Source organism: Phacochoerus africanus, chromosome X (assembly GCF_016906955.1).
Source record: "Phacochoerus africanus isolate WHEZ1 chromosome X, ROS_Pafr_v1, whole genome shotgun sequence".
Classification (NCBI taxonomy): domain Eukaryota; kingdom Metazoa; phylum Chordata; class Mammalia; order Artiodactyla; family Suidae; genus Phacochoerus; species Phacochoerus africanus.
Genome location: NC_062560.1, coordinates 34094377 through 34113678, shown reverse-complemented (window position 1 = coordinate 34113678; position 19302 = coordinate 34094377). Strand labels below are relative to the sequence as shown.

Below are 19302 nucleotides of genomic sequence, written 5' to 3'. Positions count from 1 at the left end.
ACAGGGAGTTCCCGTTGTGGCGCAGTGGTTAACGAATTCGACTAGGAACCGTGAGGTTTCGGGTTCGATCCCTGCCCTTGCTCAGTGGGTTAACAATCCGGCGTTGCCTTGAGCTGTGGTGTAGGTCGCAGACGCGGCTCGGATCCCGCGTTGCTGTGGCTCTGGCGTAGGCTGGTGGCTACAGTTCCGATTCGACCCCTAGCCTGGGAACCTCCATATGCCGCGGGAGCGGCCCAAGAAATGGCAAAAAGACAAAAAAAACAAAAAACAAAAAACAAAAAAACACTTCACAGAACTACTGCATCATCAAACACTGTTTTGGAAACACTGATGTTATCCACCTCTTCCATTCTACAGGAAAGCAAACAGTAACCAAGACGAACTAGAACCCAAGATGTCTAATTCCTCATTCAGTGCTCTTTACAAAAGACTGCTGTAAGTAATACTATTTCTTATTGTCTTGGGAGATTTTAACACATTCTTATGATTACTTAAAGAACATGAGTGGGGTAATCGGAATAATAAACTTTCAAACAAAGCTAACAAAAGATGGAATGGCCAAGTAAGCCCTTCATAATTAATGACAAACCCTAAATGAGTATTTTTTTTAATCCTTTCATGTTCCTCCATCTTTACTTGCTTAGCAGTAACACTTCACAGTAACTTCAAGGGCTTCGAAAAATTGCCAAAAATACTATAATTCAGTATTCTGGTATCTCAGAGTTTAATTCTTAACCAATCCTAATATAGGGAAAGCAGAAAGCAAATTTTATGACAGGATAACTATAAAGGCTGTGGAGGCAGATCACTCTGGATTAAAAATTCCAAACTAGGCAGGGCACTAGAGAACTTATACTAGCTAATTCAACATTCTAATGCTTCATTTCCTCACCCATTAATTGAGTTATTAGTACATACCTAATTGAGTTGTTATAAGGATTAAATTAGATAATACATGAACATCATTTTGCATCATGCCTGAGGCACAATAAATGAGAACTATTAATAATGCTAAGTCTATATTACTAAATTCCCATCTTTTATCGGTTAGAAAAAATACACATGGGGTGAGTTATTTGAGTGAATTTACATTACTAAACTTGTTAAACACAATTAATTTAAATAACAGTTAAAAACTTTGTATTTATGCTCACCAAAAGACAGAACAATGTTAACAGAAACATGATTATATTAGGCAAAAACTGAAACAATCTAAATCTCCATCAGCTGTGTAATGGAAAACTGTATAGTCACACAAAGGGATGCTATTCAGGAATGAAAATAAATCATCTGTCACCATATGTATCTGTATAGATGCATCCAACAAACTTAATGATGAACCAAAAAAGCCAGATATAGAAGAAAACATGGTTTGATTACGTTTATATAAAGTTTAAAACCAAAATTAATCTATACTCTTAGAATTAAGGACTGTGATGACCCTAGGACGGACACACAATGACTACAAATATGGACTAGAGGGTTTCTTTTGTGATGCTAATCATGTTCTGTTTTGGGGGTTTGTTTTTTTTTTTACTTTTTAGGCCAGCTCTTGTGGCACAAGTTCCCAGACTAGGGGTTGAATCAGAGCTACAGCTGCTGGCCTACGCCACAGCCACAGCAACGCAGGATACGAGCTGTGTCTGCAACCTATGCCACAGTTCACGGCAACGCCGGATTGCCAACCCACTGAGCAAGGCCAGGGATGGAACCCGCATCCCCATGGATACTAGTCGGATTCATTAACACTGTGCCACAACAGAACTCACTATGTTGTTTCTTGATCTGGTTGATCTGGGTGTGAGTTCAGAGGTGTTACCAGTTTAGAAAGAATAAGCGAGTGATATATACTTTATAATATATGTACCTTTCTATATGTATACTGTGCTTCAATAACAAGCTCTAAAAAGAATAATAACTGGAGTTCTTGTTGTGGCTCAGCAGGTTAAGAAACCAACTAGTATCCATTAGGATGTGGGTTCGATCCCTGGCCTTGCTCAGTGGGTTAAGGATCTGGTGTTGCCATGGCTGTGGCATAGGCTGGCAGTTGCAGCTCCAATTTAACCCCTAGCCCAGGAACTTCTATGTGCTGTGGGTGTGGCCCTAAAAAGAAAAAAAAAATTTTAAGAATAATAACTAATTAAAACACAGAGCAGAAGGAACTGGCTTATTTCAAGCCTGGAGCAGAGGAAAGCCCCTACTGATTTTTGAATGCCACTTGCCATGGCAAAAGTGGATGAACCTCTTATATCTTTAGGCTATAAGCTCCTTCATAGCTAAAATATGTAAGAACATGATCATGGCCTGAAGATAGGATGGGATTTAGTAAAACAGCACTGAATAGTGTTAAATTACTAACACTGGGAAGGGAATCTGGTACACATATAAAGTGGATCCTTGATAATTAAGAGCCATGAAGTTAAGGCCACTGGGCTCTACCACAGAAAGTTAAAATTACATATAGCAGCTTTCACTTACTTATATCTTTATTATAAAAAGCATATTCTGTAAGAATTTTCCAAATTCCCTTGAGAGGTAAATCACATGATCTAATTCATACTGAATTATTAATTATAACTAGAATACTAAAAATGTAACACAGTAGAGAAAAATATAATTTTCTCTATTTTTCTTTGATATTTATTAAAGAAATCATTTAATTTCACATGGCTCCCACAGTATTATAGAGGCTCTAATAACAATCTAGTCTTACTGGCACAAAAACCCTGGATTTTTTGGTTAATTCTAGTAACACATTTTCTAGCAAAGTCTTCATTTATGGTAGAGAAGTGGCTCCAAGAATATGCTAAGATAATTTAGTTAATTGAGCATTGCATGCAAGATCAGTTTTTACTAACAGAGTACATATATCCAACTATATACACATGTGTATATTTAACCAATTTAGAGCCCTCAAAATAAAAATCATATTCCAGAGAAATCATTACATGTGCAACACATTTCAGTCTCAGCATGCTTCCTTCTTTGACGTGAAGAATAAATTCTCCTCTTTCTGGAGAATCAAAGCCTGGCTGCCATGTTACTTCACATTCCAGTGAGTAGTATGGTTCAACAGTGCCTGCAAAGGATTTAGAGAATAATAAATTTACCATATTTTAATTATATTTATTTTTTTAATATCGAAAAAAGCTGGCATAAAAATGTAATGACATTATATAACAAATTACTTAAATTAAACTCAAAACACAGGGAAATGCTAAATGAGAGATTATCAATTCACTAAAGACCTAGAAAGTTTGATTTAAATCTAAAATGCATACTTTATGCTCCAACTTCAATAGATCAAAACATCTAACAAAAAGTATGCCAATGTTTAGCAAAAAATTCAAATTTAACAATGAAGCTAACACTCTAGGATTAGAGATAGTTTTATATATACGAGTAGAAAACCATTTGTGATCCCTGATGAAATGACCCCTCGACAACACTCTGAAATACTTATTAACACCAGACACTCATTCAGTTCTTGGAGGAAGGAATTACCATTATCAGAGTCTTTTTGTTTGATATTCACATTCCTAGAGATGTAACTTCTAACGTAGCTATCAGTAATTAACACATTTTTAGAATTCAAATGTACTGAGAACCCAGGAGATATCAGGCACATTTTCAGTGAGCTGCTTTACCTGTTTAAATTCATATCTCCTTTGGAATAAGAAAATAATACTTGACGGAGGAATTCTCGTCGTGGCTCAGTAGAAATGAATCTGACGAGCATCCATGAGGACACAGGTTTGATCCCTGGCCTTGTTCAGTCAGTTAAGGACCCTGTGTTGCCGTGACCTGTGGTGTTAGGTTGCTGGGATCCAGCATTGCTGTGGCTGTGGTGTAGGGCAGCAGCTACAGCTCTGATTCGACCCCTACCTTGGGAACCTCAATATGCCATGGGTACGGCTGAAGAAAAGAGAAGAGAAGAGAAGAGAAGAGAAGAGAAGAGAAAAGAAAAGAAAAGAAAACTTGATGGAAAAAATAAGTTAGAAATTCTTCCTTTGGGAAGACAGGATCATCTGAGTGGGGAGTTCTAAATTAGCCCAAGAAAGTGGAAGAAATTTTATCACAAGGAGATGACATTTGAGTTGTGACTGAAAGATGAGCACAGACTCTGCAGGAGGACAAAGTCTGAGGCAGTGTAAAAGTCAAGTGGTGGTACTGGAAGAGAGGGGCGTGTGGAGAAGACCTGATGGAAGTCACCCTCACAAAGACGAGTCAATGCTATTTATAAAAACACCCTTGCTGAGAAGGATTACAGACTCACTGTGGAAGGTCAGCTTGAGGTCATTATTTGTCCTGAAACCACCAGGACTATATATTTTTCTCGGGAATATTATGCATGTCAGGGGACAGGGGAAATAAATTGGATGGTTGAACTGAGCAAGGTTGGGATTGGCAGGGCAGGTATTAAAAATGGCCAAGGAAGGAGAGAAATGAGAAAGACAGTGAGTGAATTGATTGAAAACAAATCTGAGGATTGAGTGGACTCAAGGGTTCAGTATGCTTAAAGACAACAAGGATGAACACCCAACAAGCAGAAACATACACAAAATGTAATGAAAAAGTCAAATTAGAAACCAATTCTATCATAGAAAACATCAATTCACTCTTATATTCCTCCCTTACAAAATCCACTATCCAATTATAAATCCAAAATACATAATCCTTCAGGGAGAAAGGACAATCACAACATAAAATTTAACTTGTAACCCTTCATTTTAGTTCACAAAAATATAGAGAGGGATATGATTAAATGTATTATGTAGGATGTAAAACCAATTCTAAGGGAACAATATTCGCTACTCCAAAATGTGTCTCTTCAGCATGAGGAATAATTTAAGCCAATCATTTTTAAGAAACAGATGAGTCAAGAAGTTTTTTTCTAGTTACTTCCCCTTTAACTACCTGAAAGAATTTAGATAAAGGGCTAGTTCCCAGAACAGAGCTAGCATCAGAGATACCTGCAAAGAATATGGGCTAGTATCTTGGATGGGGGAGACTAAGCTGGGCCTGGAGATCAGAGTATACACTCTGTGTCCCATTGTCTCTGCATGGCCCAGCAAACATTCGTCTACCAAACACGTGCTTTTCTATCTCTACATGAATTCTCTTGCTACCTTTTTAATACACAAACCACTACCCCCAACATCCTCTTTTGTTTTCAGCTGAAGATGGTATTTAAGGTGAAGATTTCAGCCATTTGGTTAAGTTATTCAGTTCAGATCTCTTTCAGGTATATGAGTTATTATACTTTTGATTTCCTCTCCTTAATGTCTCATGTCAGTTTAATTTACACCAGTGAGAGGAACACAGAATGGTAGAGGAAAATTTCTCCTTCCCCAACACCATACAACAAAAGGAATGTAAGAAAAATGACTCAAGAAAAAGATTTATACAAAGAGGCAAAAACAAAACTGAGTAATGATTATTTGAATATCCTGAGCATTAGAAGGAAAATGACATTACAGAAATCTATGTATATAATATAAATTCTGCATACTTTCCTCAATGCTATATGAAATGTATTCAGGTATTATATCATACGTATTTTTTAAAAATTAAAAGTACTTAAAGGCTAATAGTCTTCTTAATATAAACACTGCATTTGGAATTAAAGGTCTTGGTGTTTTTATGCATCTATTTAAGAAATTTAAGAGGTGTTATGAACAACCCAAAGAAAACGAAAGTAAATACTAGTCTCTCCCTGTAAAAACAGAATTCTAAAAACCGTGAGAAGATTTTAACACTGTAATTCCACTTTGGACAAATGAAGCAACATCACAGCATTTCAATGGCAGCCCCAAGGAGGATGCCCAGCCAGGCAGCCCTCATTACGACAGAGAATAACAAAGAAAAGTGTCTGTGCACTGCTCTTTGGACATCCTCAGTGCCATATTACGTGCCTGATCAGAGCCTACAGCTAGGATGCAAATAATAGAACTCCAGCTGACACCTATTCAAAAAAAAAAAAAAAAAAAAACCAAAAAACTAGAGAAAGTTTATATAAAATCTCTGAAATCCACAAAATATTTTCTCTTTCGTCTACAGATTAGGCCAGTACCCAGTATTTCCAGTATTAATAACAACAAAAAAAGAAGCTTGGTCAAATTAATCTGCTAAATATTGACTAAAGTATATATCTCAAGTGCTTAATAAATTATAACTTGGGATTGTGGTAAATCTATCCAGATTAATAAAAGATTAAATATGGTTATATCGATGATTTCCAGCCATAATAAAGGGACGGTCCTCCTCTTCCACTTGTAAATTTGTCAACATCTCCACCTATATTTGCACTAAAATTAAGTGAACTTAAATTAATACTTAACGTTATTCATAACACTCGTGTTACCAACACGGTAGAGTTATATTAAAAGTCGTGATTGGGAAATGACTGACAGTCACAGAAAAATGCACCTTAGGCAAGAGTTCTACAAATGAGGACTCTGTGATCTCAAGTGTCATCTACTTAGATCCCAAATGAAGACTATTCCTAAATACAAAGAGACAAAGAGGGAGGGAGGGGAAAGGGGAAGAAAAGAAGGTAGAGAAGGAAGGAAGGAGGGAAGGAATGTCCTACTGTCCCATGATCATATCTGATTTACTTCTCTCTTCTTAGCACCTTTATACAGTACATACTCAAGATATGACTAATACCTGAATACACGAATGAAGGAATGTCTAAATCAAATAAACATAATAAACTATTACCTTTAGCCGGACGAATGGAAAATGCCATTCCTTTTTCTGTATTTATCGGCTTCCATTCAAATTTGACAAAATAATTCTGATGATTATACAACCTAACTGTCCCCCTGAAACATGTTGTCACTGAGAAGCCCTGTGGTCTCAATACGAGCTCATTAGAAGATAGCTCAAGTTTTACTGGCAGGACAACTGCCATCACTAGGATGTGTCCACCAGGTATACCGTTCACTGTAAAGGTGAAAGACCTGTAACACAGCAAAAGCATCCAATTTTAACTGACAGCAGCATTCAGTTACATGTAAAAATGTGTATATTATTGACTGACATCCACAGCTCTTAGTAAACAATGTCAAAATAATTATGAAAGGTAATTAGGCTACCACTGAAATATGAATCTACAAATCGATGCACATATGGTTTCTAAGTTTGGGGACATAGTTTCTATGTTTTCTAGTATATAATATAGACTACAATTATTGGAGCAAATATATACATTCTACAAAAGGATATTCTTATTCTAGAAAATAGAAATTTAAAAATGAATCCTACTTCCAAAATTTTCCAATGGTGGGAGATTCAAAGACAACTGAAATATAAGTACTGGCTGTAGGTGGGATCACATATGAAAATTGGCTGGTTTTCTGAAGTTCTACCAAATTAACATCTAAATGTATCAAAATATGCATAGGTAGCATATTAACAACATGTAGTAAACGAGTATTTGTTGAGTTCACACAAACATCACCAAAGTTAAGGATAGAAGGCCCTGAAAAAAAACAAAAAGTTATTAAGTTTTGAGAAATGTGTTACTTCCTTTTTTAAAGTTTTCAGACTATATTTCAATTAACTTGTCAAAAATGGTACTTAAAATATTAAAATATCAGAAATTTTTAATCAAGCTTTTTATCCAAATGTCCATATTTGATGTTTGGAGGTTACTGGCCAAAATTCAATACAAATATATTCTGAGTTATATGGAAAATTACATGACAAAATTATCAGCACTAATAATAACTCATCTCAGTACATGAACTTGCATACTCTAACACCCTCTCCACTGCCATCAATGCATTTATGTTCATTTGTCCAGAATTTACAGATATTGGTAACGTTAGCATGACTCATTAAGTTTTCCCCCTTAAATGCCAAAAGTTGTTACATCGTAACAATCTTCATAATTATAAATCTTATCCTTCTTTTTCCAACGAACTTAATTTTAACTGGTATGTGGTTAATTGTACATGTTTGAAGTGTAGAATTTCCTAAGTGTTGACATATGCGTACGCCTGTGAACAATCACCACAACGAAGAGAATCAACACCCATCACTCCAAAATGTTTTCCTGGGCCCCTTTACAGTCTCTCCCTTCCACCATCCTCTGTACTCCCTCTTCCCAGACAACCACTTATCTCCTTTATGTCACTGTAGATCAGTTTGCATTTTCTAGAGTTTAGTATGAGTGGAATAATACAGCATGTGTGGTTTTTCTCCATTCTTTCACTGAGCAATTCTCTGAGATTCATTCGGGATGTTTCATGTGTCAACAGTCCATTCCTTTGTATTAATAAGTAGTCGTTCATTACAGGGGAATGTCTACCAACTGCTGACTGACACTTGCATGATTTGCATTCATGGTCTATTAAAATCAAAGCTGCTAAGACATTTGTGAACAAGTATTTGTTTGAAAATATGCTTTCATTTCATTTGGATAAATATCTAGGAATATAATGGACAGATAATACAGTAGATGTGTGTTTAAATGTACAAGAAACTGCCAAGCTGCCAAACTGCTTTAAAGTGGTTGTATAATTTCACATTCCCACTGGCAGTGTACAAGAGTCCCAGTTCTCTCATATCTTTGGCAACAATTGAAATGGCAAGTTTTTCAGCCATTCTAAAAGATTTATAGCAGCATCTCATTTTGGTTTTATTTTGTGTTCCCCTAACAATGTTGCACATCTTTCCATGTGTTTGTCATTGTATCTTCTACAAGGAAGCATATGGATTATGATCTATTTGGTGTGACTCTTTAAGTTCCGGCATTAGTTATTGGAAAGATCATCCTTTCCGCACTGCATGGCCTTTGTACCTTTGTCAAAATTCAGTTGTCCTATGTGCACAGGGCTATTTCCTTCTATTTACTTTTCATTTCCACGTGAATTTTCAAACGAGTCTATCAATTTCCACAAAAGGTCCTGATGGGATTTTGATTGGGACTATGTTGAATCTGTAGGTGATACAGATTGTTTTTGCACATCTTCTATGTCTCTGAATCTCTTTTTGAATAAATAGAATATAGTTACAATGACTGTTTCAGTGTCCTTGTCTTATAACTCTAACATATGTATTTAATCAGTATTGGGTAGATTTAAATGATTAATAATTATCTTTGTTATGGATTGTATTTTCCTGCTTCTTTTTTATGTGTTATAATCTTTGTTTGGATGTCAGATATACTAATTTTGGCCCCATTTGGTGCTGGATATTTTTCATATTCTTCTAATATCCCTGAGCTCTGTTCTGGAAGAAAGTTACTTTAAAACAGATTGGTCTTTCTAGATCTGTGATGAATGTTGTCCAGGTCCAGAGTAGTGCTCTGAATAATCATAATTATTTTCCACTACTGAGGCAAGAACTTCCTGAGGCCTCTGCCTCAGTGTCCCATCAATTAAGAGGTTTCAGTACAGGTTGGAGTAAGCAACACAGAGACAACTCAGAAATATTAAGACAGAGATCCAAGAACAAAACAAAGTAGGTCTTAATAAGATCCTATTTATACCTAGAATAGTCAAAATTAAAGCTTAAAAATAAGAGCAAATTTGGAGGACTTGCAATTACCAATTTCAAAACTTACCATAAAGCTACTTATCAACAGTATAGAACCATCACTGGGATAGACATAGAGAACAATGGAATGGAATTAAGACTCCAGATACAAACCATGACATATTTGGTCCTTTGATTTTCAACAAAGGTGTCAAGGCAATTCAATGAAGAATTATAGTATGTTCAACAAATGGTGCTAGGACAATTGAATAGCCACATAAAATTATATGAATTTACACCCTTATCTCATACCATAAACAAAAAAATAACTCAAAAGGAACTGCAGTCCTAAACATAAGATTCAAAATTACAAAACGTTTAGAAGAAAATAAGAGAAAATATGTGTGACCTTGAAGCTAGCTAAAGATTTTTGGCCATGATATCAAAAGCATGATCTACAAAAGAAAAAAATTTTGATAAATTCAATTTCATTTAAATTAAAACTTCTGTGCTTTAAATAAGATTATCAATGAAAAAAAAAAAACCAAGCCATATACTTAGAAAAAATATTTGGAAATCATGTATCTGATTAAAGATTTGTATTCAGAATACATAAACAATTCTTACAACTCTATAATGACAAAGCAAATATTCAAATTAAGAATTGGGCAAAGATATTTCTCCAAATTAGATACACAACTTAAACAGGTATTTCTCTAAGTAACTTCATGAAAATACATTCAACATCTTAGTCAAAAGGGAAATGGAAATTAAAAGCAAAATGAGAAAATATTTAGCACCCGCCAGGATGGTTGTAATCCAAAAAACACAGAAAATAACAATTGCTGATGAAAACGTGGAGAAATTATAACCCTCATACATTGTTGATGGGATTCTATTTTGGTGCAGTCACTTTGGAAAAGTGTGGGCAACTTCTTTAAAATTTAGATACAAATTTACCATACTACCACCCAGCAATTCTACTCCCAGGAATCTAACCAAAAGAAATAAAAACTTTAAGTTCACTCAGTGTGAATGTTGAGCTTCAAACTGAAAACAGCTCAATGTCCATCAACTGGTAGATAAACAAAATGTGGTATTTCTAATAAAATGCGATCCTTTTAAATATAAAAAGGAACAAAATATTTACACCTACTACTACATGGATGAACCTCACAAACATTACGCTAAATAAAAGAAACCATGTAAGAGAGACTACATATTTTATGATTCCTTTTACATTAAATGTTCAGAACAGGCAAATCTACAGAGATAGAAAGTTGTTCAATGGTTGCCAGGAGCTAGGTATGGGAAAAGGGAGTAACCGCATATGGTCATAAGGGTGATGGTAGCACTGTAAAATTGAATTGTGATGATGGTTGCATAAACCTGTAAATTTATGGAAATTCACTGACTTGCATGCTTTGATCTGGTGAATTTTATGGAATATAAATTATGGCTCAATCTGTTTAAAAAAAGACTTTATTAGGTTTTTATAGATTCTTACCAACAATTACTTGATGAATTTGCTTTGGTGTCAGAGTTAAGCTGCAATCATGTTTTTCATGGACTGTGGATGGGTCTGATTTAATTCCCCTGAGAACCTATGAGAAACCACATTACCCCAAAATTAATTGTTCAATATTGGCAAAAGATACTTTAAGACATTCTTATGGTAAAATCATAAGTAAAATATTGCACATGCCTTTCTCCTCACAGCCTTTGTTTCCTTGTATGACATATTTCTGGTACTTAGCAACTGGTTACGTTTGATCCGACCATGTAACTCCTCTTCTATTTCTGCTTCTGAGAGTACAGGTGACTTTAGACCCGATGCTGGTTGTAATCCTATGTCTGTATCATCAAATGAGTACATGCATTTCCTAGTGAAATCATAATAATAGTTAATTGAGGCTAAGTCTCTTATAAAATACATCAATAAATTCACATATTCCCCATAGTGCATGCTACTACTGACCTGCTCAGATCCAAGTAAGCAGACAGAAACACTAATGTGCATAAAATTGCCTTCCACTGAGGGGACCCCATTCTCAAACACCTCCCCAAAGAAGTTATGCCCACTCTACCATACCCAAGGATAGCTCACATTCAATGATTGATATGGAACACAAAAGACAAGTCCCTTTGCCTCAAAGCAGCAACAACAATACAGTATAACCTATATTCACGAGACCCTAGGCGTCAGGATGAGAGTAAATGTTATTTCAAACACATTATTTCTGAGTGCCCTTTTGGCGCTATCCTGCTTCCCTGACACTGTACAGGTTTCTCTCAAAATAAAATTCTCCAAAAATCACATGTTCAGAAATTCCTGTCTCAGAATCTGCTTCTGGTAAAGCCCATCTAAGACATTTCCAAATCCAAAGTAAGAAAGGAAATAAATGCAGTTAAAGTATTTCAGTATTTTGCTATTTTCATATATGAAAAAGTCATTTAAATCACTAAACAAAAATGAAGAAAAAAATCCAGCTCTATAGGCATCATAATCTGTTTCACAGTGTTAGAGGAAGTGAACTTTACCTCTGTGCTTGTTTCTGCAGGCGCACATTTCTTAAATATTTAATGTATCTTGCATAATAGTTTTCATGTGCTTTCTTTTCTATTTTTTCGAGTTCGGTATATGCAAAATCAGGATCCAGATAGTTATATCTTGGAATCTTTGTGAAAATCGTCCTACAATGTGAGCAAGTCATGTTAATATTTACGTGTGTGTACATATAATACATATAATTTATTCAATCGGTATTTGTTGATGTCTCCTATGCCAGGAGTTGGGCACAGAATGGCAAACAGAAAAGATTCTAGTCCTTTCCCTCATATTTTATATATCAAGACATTATGACAAGTTGAACTAAAATGATACCTAATTTTCTTCTTAACCTAATAACAAAAAATCCCTGAGGTCATTGGGATGTAATATCACCTACCCTAAACCCATTCTCGGAGTATTAGTCAAGTAGGTAATTTGGGCAGTTCTAGATTACAGATGGGACTAAATCTGAATCTGACTAGTGTTTTCTGATAGTTAACTACTTTTAGATCACTGTGATCAAAATCAGAAAAAAACATATAGAATGAGGAGTTCCCGTCGTGGCGCAGTGGTTGACGAATCCGACTAGGAACCATGAGGTTGCGGGTTCGGTCCCTGCCCTTGCTCAGTGGGTTAAAGATCCGGCGTTGCCCTGAGCTGTGGTGTAGGTTGCAGATGCGGCTCGGATCCCGCGTTGCTGTGGCTCTGGCGTAGGTCGGTGGCTACAGCTCCGATTCAACCCCTAGCCTGGGAACCTCCATATGCCGCAGGAGCGGCCCAAGAAATAGCAACAACAACAACAACAATAAAAGACAAAAGACAAAAAAAAAAAGAAAAAGAAAAAACATATAGAATGAATCCTTTTGTTAAATCATCCTACTTTCTTAATATCTCAAAGTTTATGAATATCATTAGCAATAAGTTTATACAGAGAAATCCACAAAAGAATTGCAAACTATGCTACATCTCATATTCACTCAACTGGGTTCATGCTCTTTCTTTCATCTACCACATATTTTCCATTTTAAAAAAGTACAATTGTTCACATCTTTTCGCCTTGGTCTACCTCAGTCTTTAGCAAATTTTACTTATCATTGAGATTCTCACCCTCAATAATTAACTCAAGTACAATCCTAATAGCCATATACAGTCAAATAAAATTCAATCTAATATCTAATATCTCTGTTTTTGATAATTCCTCAATGGTTACAGTGAGACATTTACTGAGTTAAAGTCTTTAAAAGAGTGAGACAATAAGAGAAACAAATGCTTTGTTATTCAAAGATAGTTGTTGATATATTTCTCTCTTAGGCTTTGGGAAGCTTAACGACCTGTAGAACCTAGAAATAATTTCTATATCTAAAGCTCCCACATCCCCAAAGAGAAGGACTTAGAAAGTCATAGAGTGGGTTCCTGAAATGACAAAAGAGCTGGCTATTAACATATTTAAATGCTTATTATCTTCTTAAATAATAAGCCTTCCCCACCTTGTCTCTGCAAGGATAGGGGTTTGATTCCTAGCCTTGCTTGCTCAGGGGTTAAGGATCCTGTTTGACCCCTGGCCTGGGAACTTCCAAATGCCACAGGTATGGCCGTAAAAAGAAAAAAAAAAAAGAAAAAAAAAGAATAACCTTTATGAAATACCTCTCCAGCTTTGAGTAAGTGTTTTGTTTTGCTTTTTAAAGTGCAAAAGTATAGGTGACAAAAATTACTATGTAAATAAAACATTTTTCTTCACTTATTCATTAAAAATATTTTACTGAGTGCCTACTATATGCCTGACAATATTCTAAACATAGGACATATTGCAGCAAATAAAACTGGACAAAAACTACTTTCTTCACAACATTGTAAATCAACTATACTTCAATAAATTTAAATTTTAAAAAAGTGTAAAGGTGAAATACATTAAAACATAAAATAGAGATTATAATTACCAACAACTTAATACACTGTATAATTTCATTACTTGAATTTTCATTACTAATTGCTAGCTGGAAAATAACTGGACTAAATTTTGTATTTCTATTAGTATGGAAAAGAGTAAGTTGAGAAAAATAATTACGGACATTGGATAAATAGGAAATGCTTAGCCCTCTTCAAAAAAATTCTGGGGAGTTCCCATCGTGGCTCAGTATCCATGAGGATGCAGGTTTGATCCTGGGCCTTACTCAGGAGGTTAAGGATCTGGTGTTGCCATGAGCTCCAATTGGACCCCTAGCCCGGGAACTTCCATGTGCCATGGATGCAGCCCTAAAAAAAAAACAGAACAAAACAAATTCTGGCAGTTTTAGATTATCTGGTTAACACTGACTAAAACAAGGTGTTAATGTTAAATTGACATAGTGTATCTCTATATAGTTATATTTGCATAAGTACAGAAAAGAATTGAAAACGATACATTTAAAAGTTATTTCCAGCAGGTACCTCTGCAAGGTAGGATGAGTTTCCTTTTTTAATACTGTGTAGTGATTTAAAACGGAGTCTGAATAATTTTTACACTTCTGTGTTTTACGGTATTTGTCAAATTAAAAAAAGGGAGATAAAGACTCATGTGGATACAATTTGTAAAATAAAATCCTTAAACAGACTACATAAAAACGCAGAATTTTCCAATTGTGGATAATAAAACAATTATGGCCTAAAAACTCAAATGGCATTTTAAGAAAATGACTATAAAAGTAAGTGAGCTTGGAGTTCCCGCCGTGGCGCAGTGGTTAACGAATCCAACTAGGAACCATGAGGTTTCGGGTTCGGTCTCTGCCCTTGCTCAGCGGGTTAAGGATCCGGCGTTGCCCTGAGCTGTGGTGTAGGTTGCAGACGCGGCTCGGATCCCGCGTTGCTGTGGCTCTGGCGTAGGCCGGTGGCTGCAGCTCCGATTCAACCCCTAGCCTGGGAACCTCCATATGCCGAGGGAGCGGCCCAAGAAATAGCAACAACAATAAAAGACAAAAGACAAAAAAAAAAGTGAGTGAGCTTAAAGATTCACCAAAAGTAAATTGACAAATACACAAAGTACAGAGACATTATCATGTTTAGTTGTATAGTGACATACAAGCAGGCAGAAAAGAAACCCATTTCATCCTCAAATGTGTCAAAAACATTCCTGGGCTAATCGCCCAGATAAAGATATTGGGAGAACTGAGTTTATTCTCACTAAGCACTGACAAGGTAGTAATTTCTCTGAAGTTTGGATAAATTTAAATTGAGGTTTACTATCACTCATAATTCTAATTGGGGAGGTTTTAATTAAATTTGGAAAAGTTACTAAAATGTGACCTTCAGGGGACTGCACAAAGATGACAATGCTAAGGATGAAGAAGATAATTAAGATGAAAACAACTGGTTTATCACAGTTCAAAATTTTTTTAATCTTAGATGAACTCAATCTCTCAGCCATAATTAATAAACATGACTACTCTGATGACTTTATACATTTCCAAAGGTGATTATTTCTATTATTCTTCTCTAGTTGTCAAAAGCATATTTTAAGAATCATCTAGCAAAACCATTCACAAGTCCTGGCAAGGACACAATAAAAATGACAGGTTAGGGAGTGCCCCTTGTGGCGCAATGGAAATGAATCCAACTAGTATCTACAAGGATGCAGGTTCGATCCCTGGCCTTGTTCAGTGGGTCAAGGATCTGGTGTTGCTGTGACCTGTGGTGTGAGTTGCACACATGGCTCAGATCCCATGTTGCTAGGGCTGTGGCATAGGCTGGCAACTGCAGCTCCAATTCAACCTCTAATCTGGAAACTTCCATATGCCATGGGTGCAGCCCTAAAATTTAAAAAAAAAGAAAAGAAAAAAGAAATGAGAGGTTAGATAAAGCAAATACAGTAGCATTCAACAACTATTCCTCCAATGTAAAAAAAATAAGAGAAAACAAAATTATACTACTACCATTATTTTTATTACTATCATTAATTTGTTAGAGTGGCATCTTGTAAGATCTTGGCATGTCATGCTACTTGTTCTCTTTCAAAATTTCAGGTTCTCAATATAGCACATTACCTGAAATGTTTGTGCTCGTCTCCAGGCCTGATACTTGCAGCTCGGTCATTGGGAAAGGCTATCAGGGCACCTTTCAGTAACTCTTTACTTTTGATGTGATTATGAACCTCTGCCATCGTTGACTGAAGCATTGCAACAGGTGCATGGTCCTTGTATTTTGCCAAATCTTTCACCACAAATTGTCCCGTAGGATTACTGACCAAAGGCGATATACCTTTTAGAGAATTAAATACTATGTTTAAATATGTTTTTTTTTTAATTTCCATGCATTATTTAATACACTGGACCATTGGTTCTAACTTAAAGCTAAATCCCAAAACAAATTCAGAAAATACAAATAATGCATTTAATAAGTGGATCCACAAAAAACAATTCTCAAAGTAACTCATGCATAAGTAATAAAAATCCAAGCATAAAAAGCAAAACATGGTAACCTGATGAACTGGGTTGACCCATATGAAACTGAAATTTTTATTCATTAAGAGAGTTGAGTATCAGCAATTTCACATGGTTCAATGAACAAAAGATAACTGAGCATTAGATGAAACAACAACAACCAGAAAATCCATGGAATGGTCAACAACAGTTTATATTATAGACTCAAACTAAAAAGTAAAAAAATACATACATGAGCCATTACAATATTTAATAAATTTTATAGATCACTAAATCAGTGCTAGTCAAAGTGAGATCCTCGAAATGGCAGCATCAGCATCTACTGGAAACACTAGAAATACAAATATCTGGGTTCTGACAAAGACCTACTTAATAATCAATGCTGGGATGTAGGACAGGAATATTTTAACAGCCCTAGAGGCATGCAAAAGATGAGAATCACATTTGATATACATAGCTAAGCATTAGTATGTTAAGATAATTCTATATTAACCAAAAATAAATAAATATTAAGTGCCCTGAAAACATACCAGGGTTAATTTTCATCACAACTTTCCTGGTGGAAGCTCTGCAGACACTATTGAAATATAAACATATCTGATGGAAAGGCTTCAGTGATGAAGACTGCAAATTTTCATCTGCCACTGAACCAATAATCTCTATAAACTGCTTCACTTTAAAGACTCCGACTTGATGTGGAATGAATGAACATGTCACATTCTGAAAAAAGAAGTAACCAGTTGCTATAGGTGAATGTTTGTGAGTCCCTAAAACTCATGTTAAATCCCAATGCCCTCCCTACCTGATGGAATTAGGTCAGAGCTCTCCTGAACGGGATTAGTGCTTTTATAAAAGAGGATACATAGAGCTCCCTATCTCCTTGCACCATGTGAGGATACCACAGGAAGTCAGTGACCAGAAAGAGGGCCCACACCTGACCATGCTGGCACCCTGATCTGGGACTTCCAGCCTCCAGAATTTCAAGAAATAAACTTCTGTTGTTTATAAACTGTGCAGTCAATGGTTTTTTGTTATAGCAGCCCAAATGGATTAAGAAACCAATACTGTAGTACTGTTAGGACAAAATAGAAAGCATATTAAAAAATATTGCTTGTAAAATTTTAAGGAAAGCTAGTTTATCACGGTGATATGAAAGTCTTTAGAAATATCATACATAGCATTGAGAAACCTTTGGGATACACATTATTGGAAAATTATTTAAGAAAAAATTAAGATTAATGGCACTGAAGCACTTCCAGAATGGCAGATTAATGACCTCTGAAAATTTACTCCTCCACAAACAGAATAAGAACACTGGGTAAATTGTCAAAATCAACTTCTCAGACATTTGAAAACAACCTAAAATCTTGCTGCTTATAGCAGCATTCTTCACAACAACCAAAAGATGGAAACAAAACAAATGCCCACCAACCGATGAATGGATAAACAAAAGGTAATATATATCCATACCATGGAATATAATTTGGCCATAAAAAGCACTGATACATATTTGAACATTTTATGGTGTCATGTGTTCTATTTAAGTCTTCAACATTGATGAATCTTGAACATATTATGCTAAATTGATGACACCAGAAACAAAGTCCACATACTGTATGATTATATTTATATGCCATGTTAAGAACAGGGAAACTTATAGGGCTAGAAAATAGATTAGTGGCTACCAGAGGCTGAGGAATGGGGAGCAGGAAGAGTGACTGCTAATGGATACTGTTTCTTTTTGGGGTGATGAGAATGCTGTGGAATTACTGCTGACAGTCACCCAACTCTGAATATACTAAACACCGCTGAATTATATACTTTAAATGCGTAAATTTTATAGTATGTGAATATGTCAAAAAGTCATATTCAAAGAAAAGAATAATTTTACCACTCTTCCAAAAACTCAGACTACCTGACTAGCCTGTGGAAGCCACAGTTCTCCAGGGTCCCCCACATTTCCTATATTCACTTTTCATTAATTTCAAACTTATTAGTGCTCAAGAAATACAGAAATTTAGAGAGTTAAAAATTTGGGTAGGAAATTAACTATCTATCAGCTATGGGGTTTTTATGAATTAGAAAGTTCTGTGTAACATAGGGAGTTCCTAGGAGCCCCTCTCAATTTGAAATTCCCAAATTAATTTCAGAATCCACAAAAGTATATATTCCTTTTTATGCCCAGAAGATTATATCCTGACCTAAATTTAAGTGGCAAATATATGTCAGGTCTGTCTTGCATTATAGAAATTAAAAACCTACGTAAACGGAACAATTTTCATTTACTATGAAAGGAAATAGCCTTTATTATACCCTCTTTAAATGTTCCTTTCTCAGCAGTGATTGATTCATTATCTGCCCATCCACTTATTTAGCAGTTGTCACCCATCCATCTTCTCTAAACACTCAGATTTCCCCTCTACACTCAAACTGAATGAATCTTTTCATATCATGTCCACTTAAATTGTTGGCTATCCTACTCATTTTCTCAACATAATTACTAGGAATAGTCCATCTCTAATCTACTGTTAGATCCCTACCAAATATTTTAAAATAGCCTATTGCAATCATTTTCCACTATACATTTCATGCTGTAAAATTTCTCTTGATTCCTGGGCTCTTGGCCCATTCTTAAGATAATGCTAAACAAAGGTGAGGTTGGATGCGACAACAGATTCTAGAACATCTTATTTTAGCTAACAAAAGTAAAGCATCAAAAGGACACGGGACACGTCCTTGCACATTATAAATTCACTTTAGCCTTTGTTTCCTCTGTGCTGTTATAGCCCATCATTTCCCAAAACACTGCCATTTTACAATCTTTCATTCATTTTGCTCCTCTCTCTACTTTGT

General features: G+C 35.5%; 1 protein-coding gene across 1 annotated transcript in view; it reads right to left on the bottom strand.

The window, feature by feature from the left end:
* The window catches only part of CFAP47 (cilia and flagella associated protein 47), a 443526-nt gene that overhangs the window by 398627 nt on the left and 25597 nt on the right, over positions 1 to 19302 (bottom strand). The window contains exons 9-16 of the mRNA XM_047764176.1: positions 16980 to 17169; positions 16054 to 16267; positions 12028 to 12180; positions 11192 to 11369; positions 10994 to 11090; positions 7270 to 7486; positions 6724 to 6965; positions 2949 to 3079 (exon numbers count right to left, since the gene is read on the bottom strand). Of these exons, the coding sequence (XP_047620132.1) occupies positions 2949 to 3079; positions 6724 to 6965; positions 7270 to 7486; positions 10994 to 11090; positions 11192 to 11369; positions 12028 to 12180; positions 16054 to 16267; positions 16980 to 17169 (1422 nt within the window). The remainder of the gene's footprint in view (positions 1 to 2948; positions 3080 to 6723; positions 6966 to 7269; positions 7487 to 10993; positions 11091 to 11191; positions 11370 to 12027; positions 12181 to 16053; positions 16268 to 16979; positions 17170 to 19302) is intronic.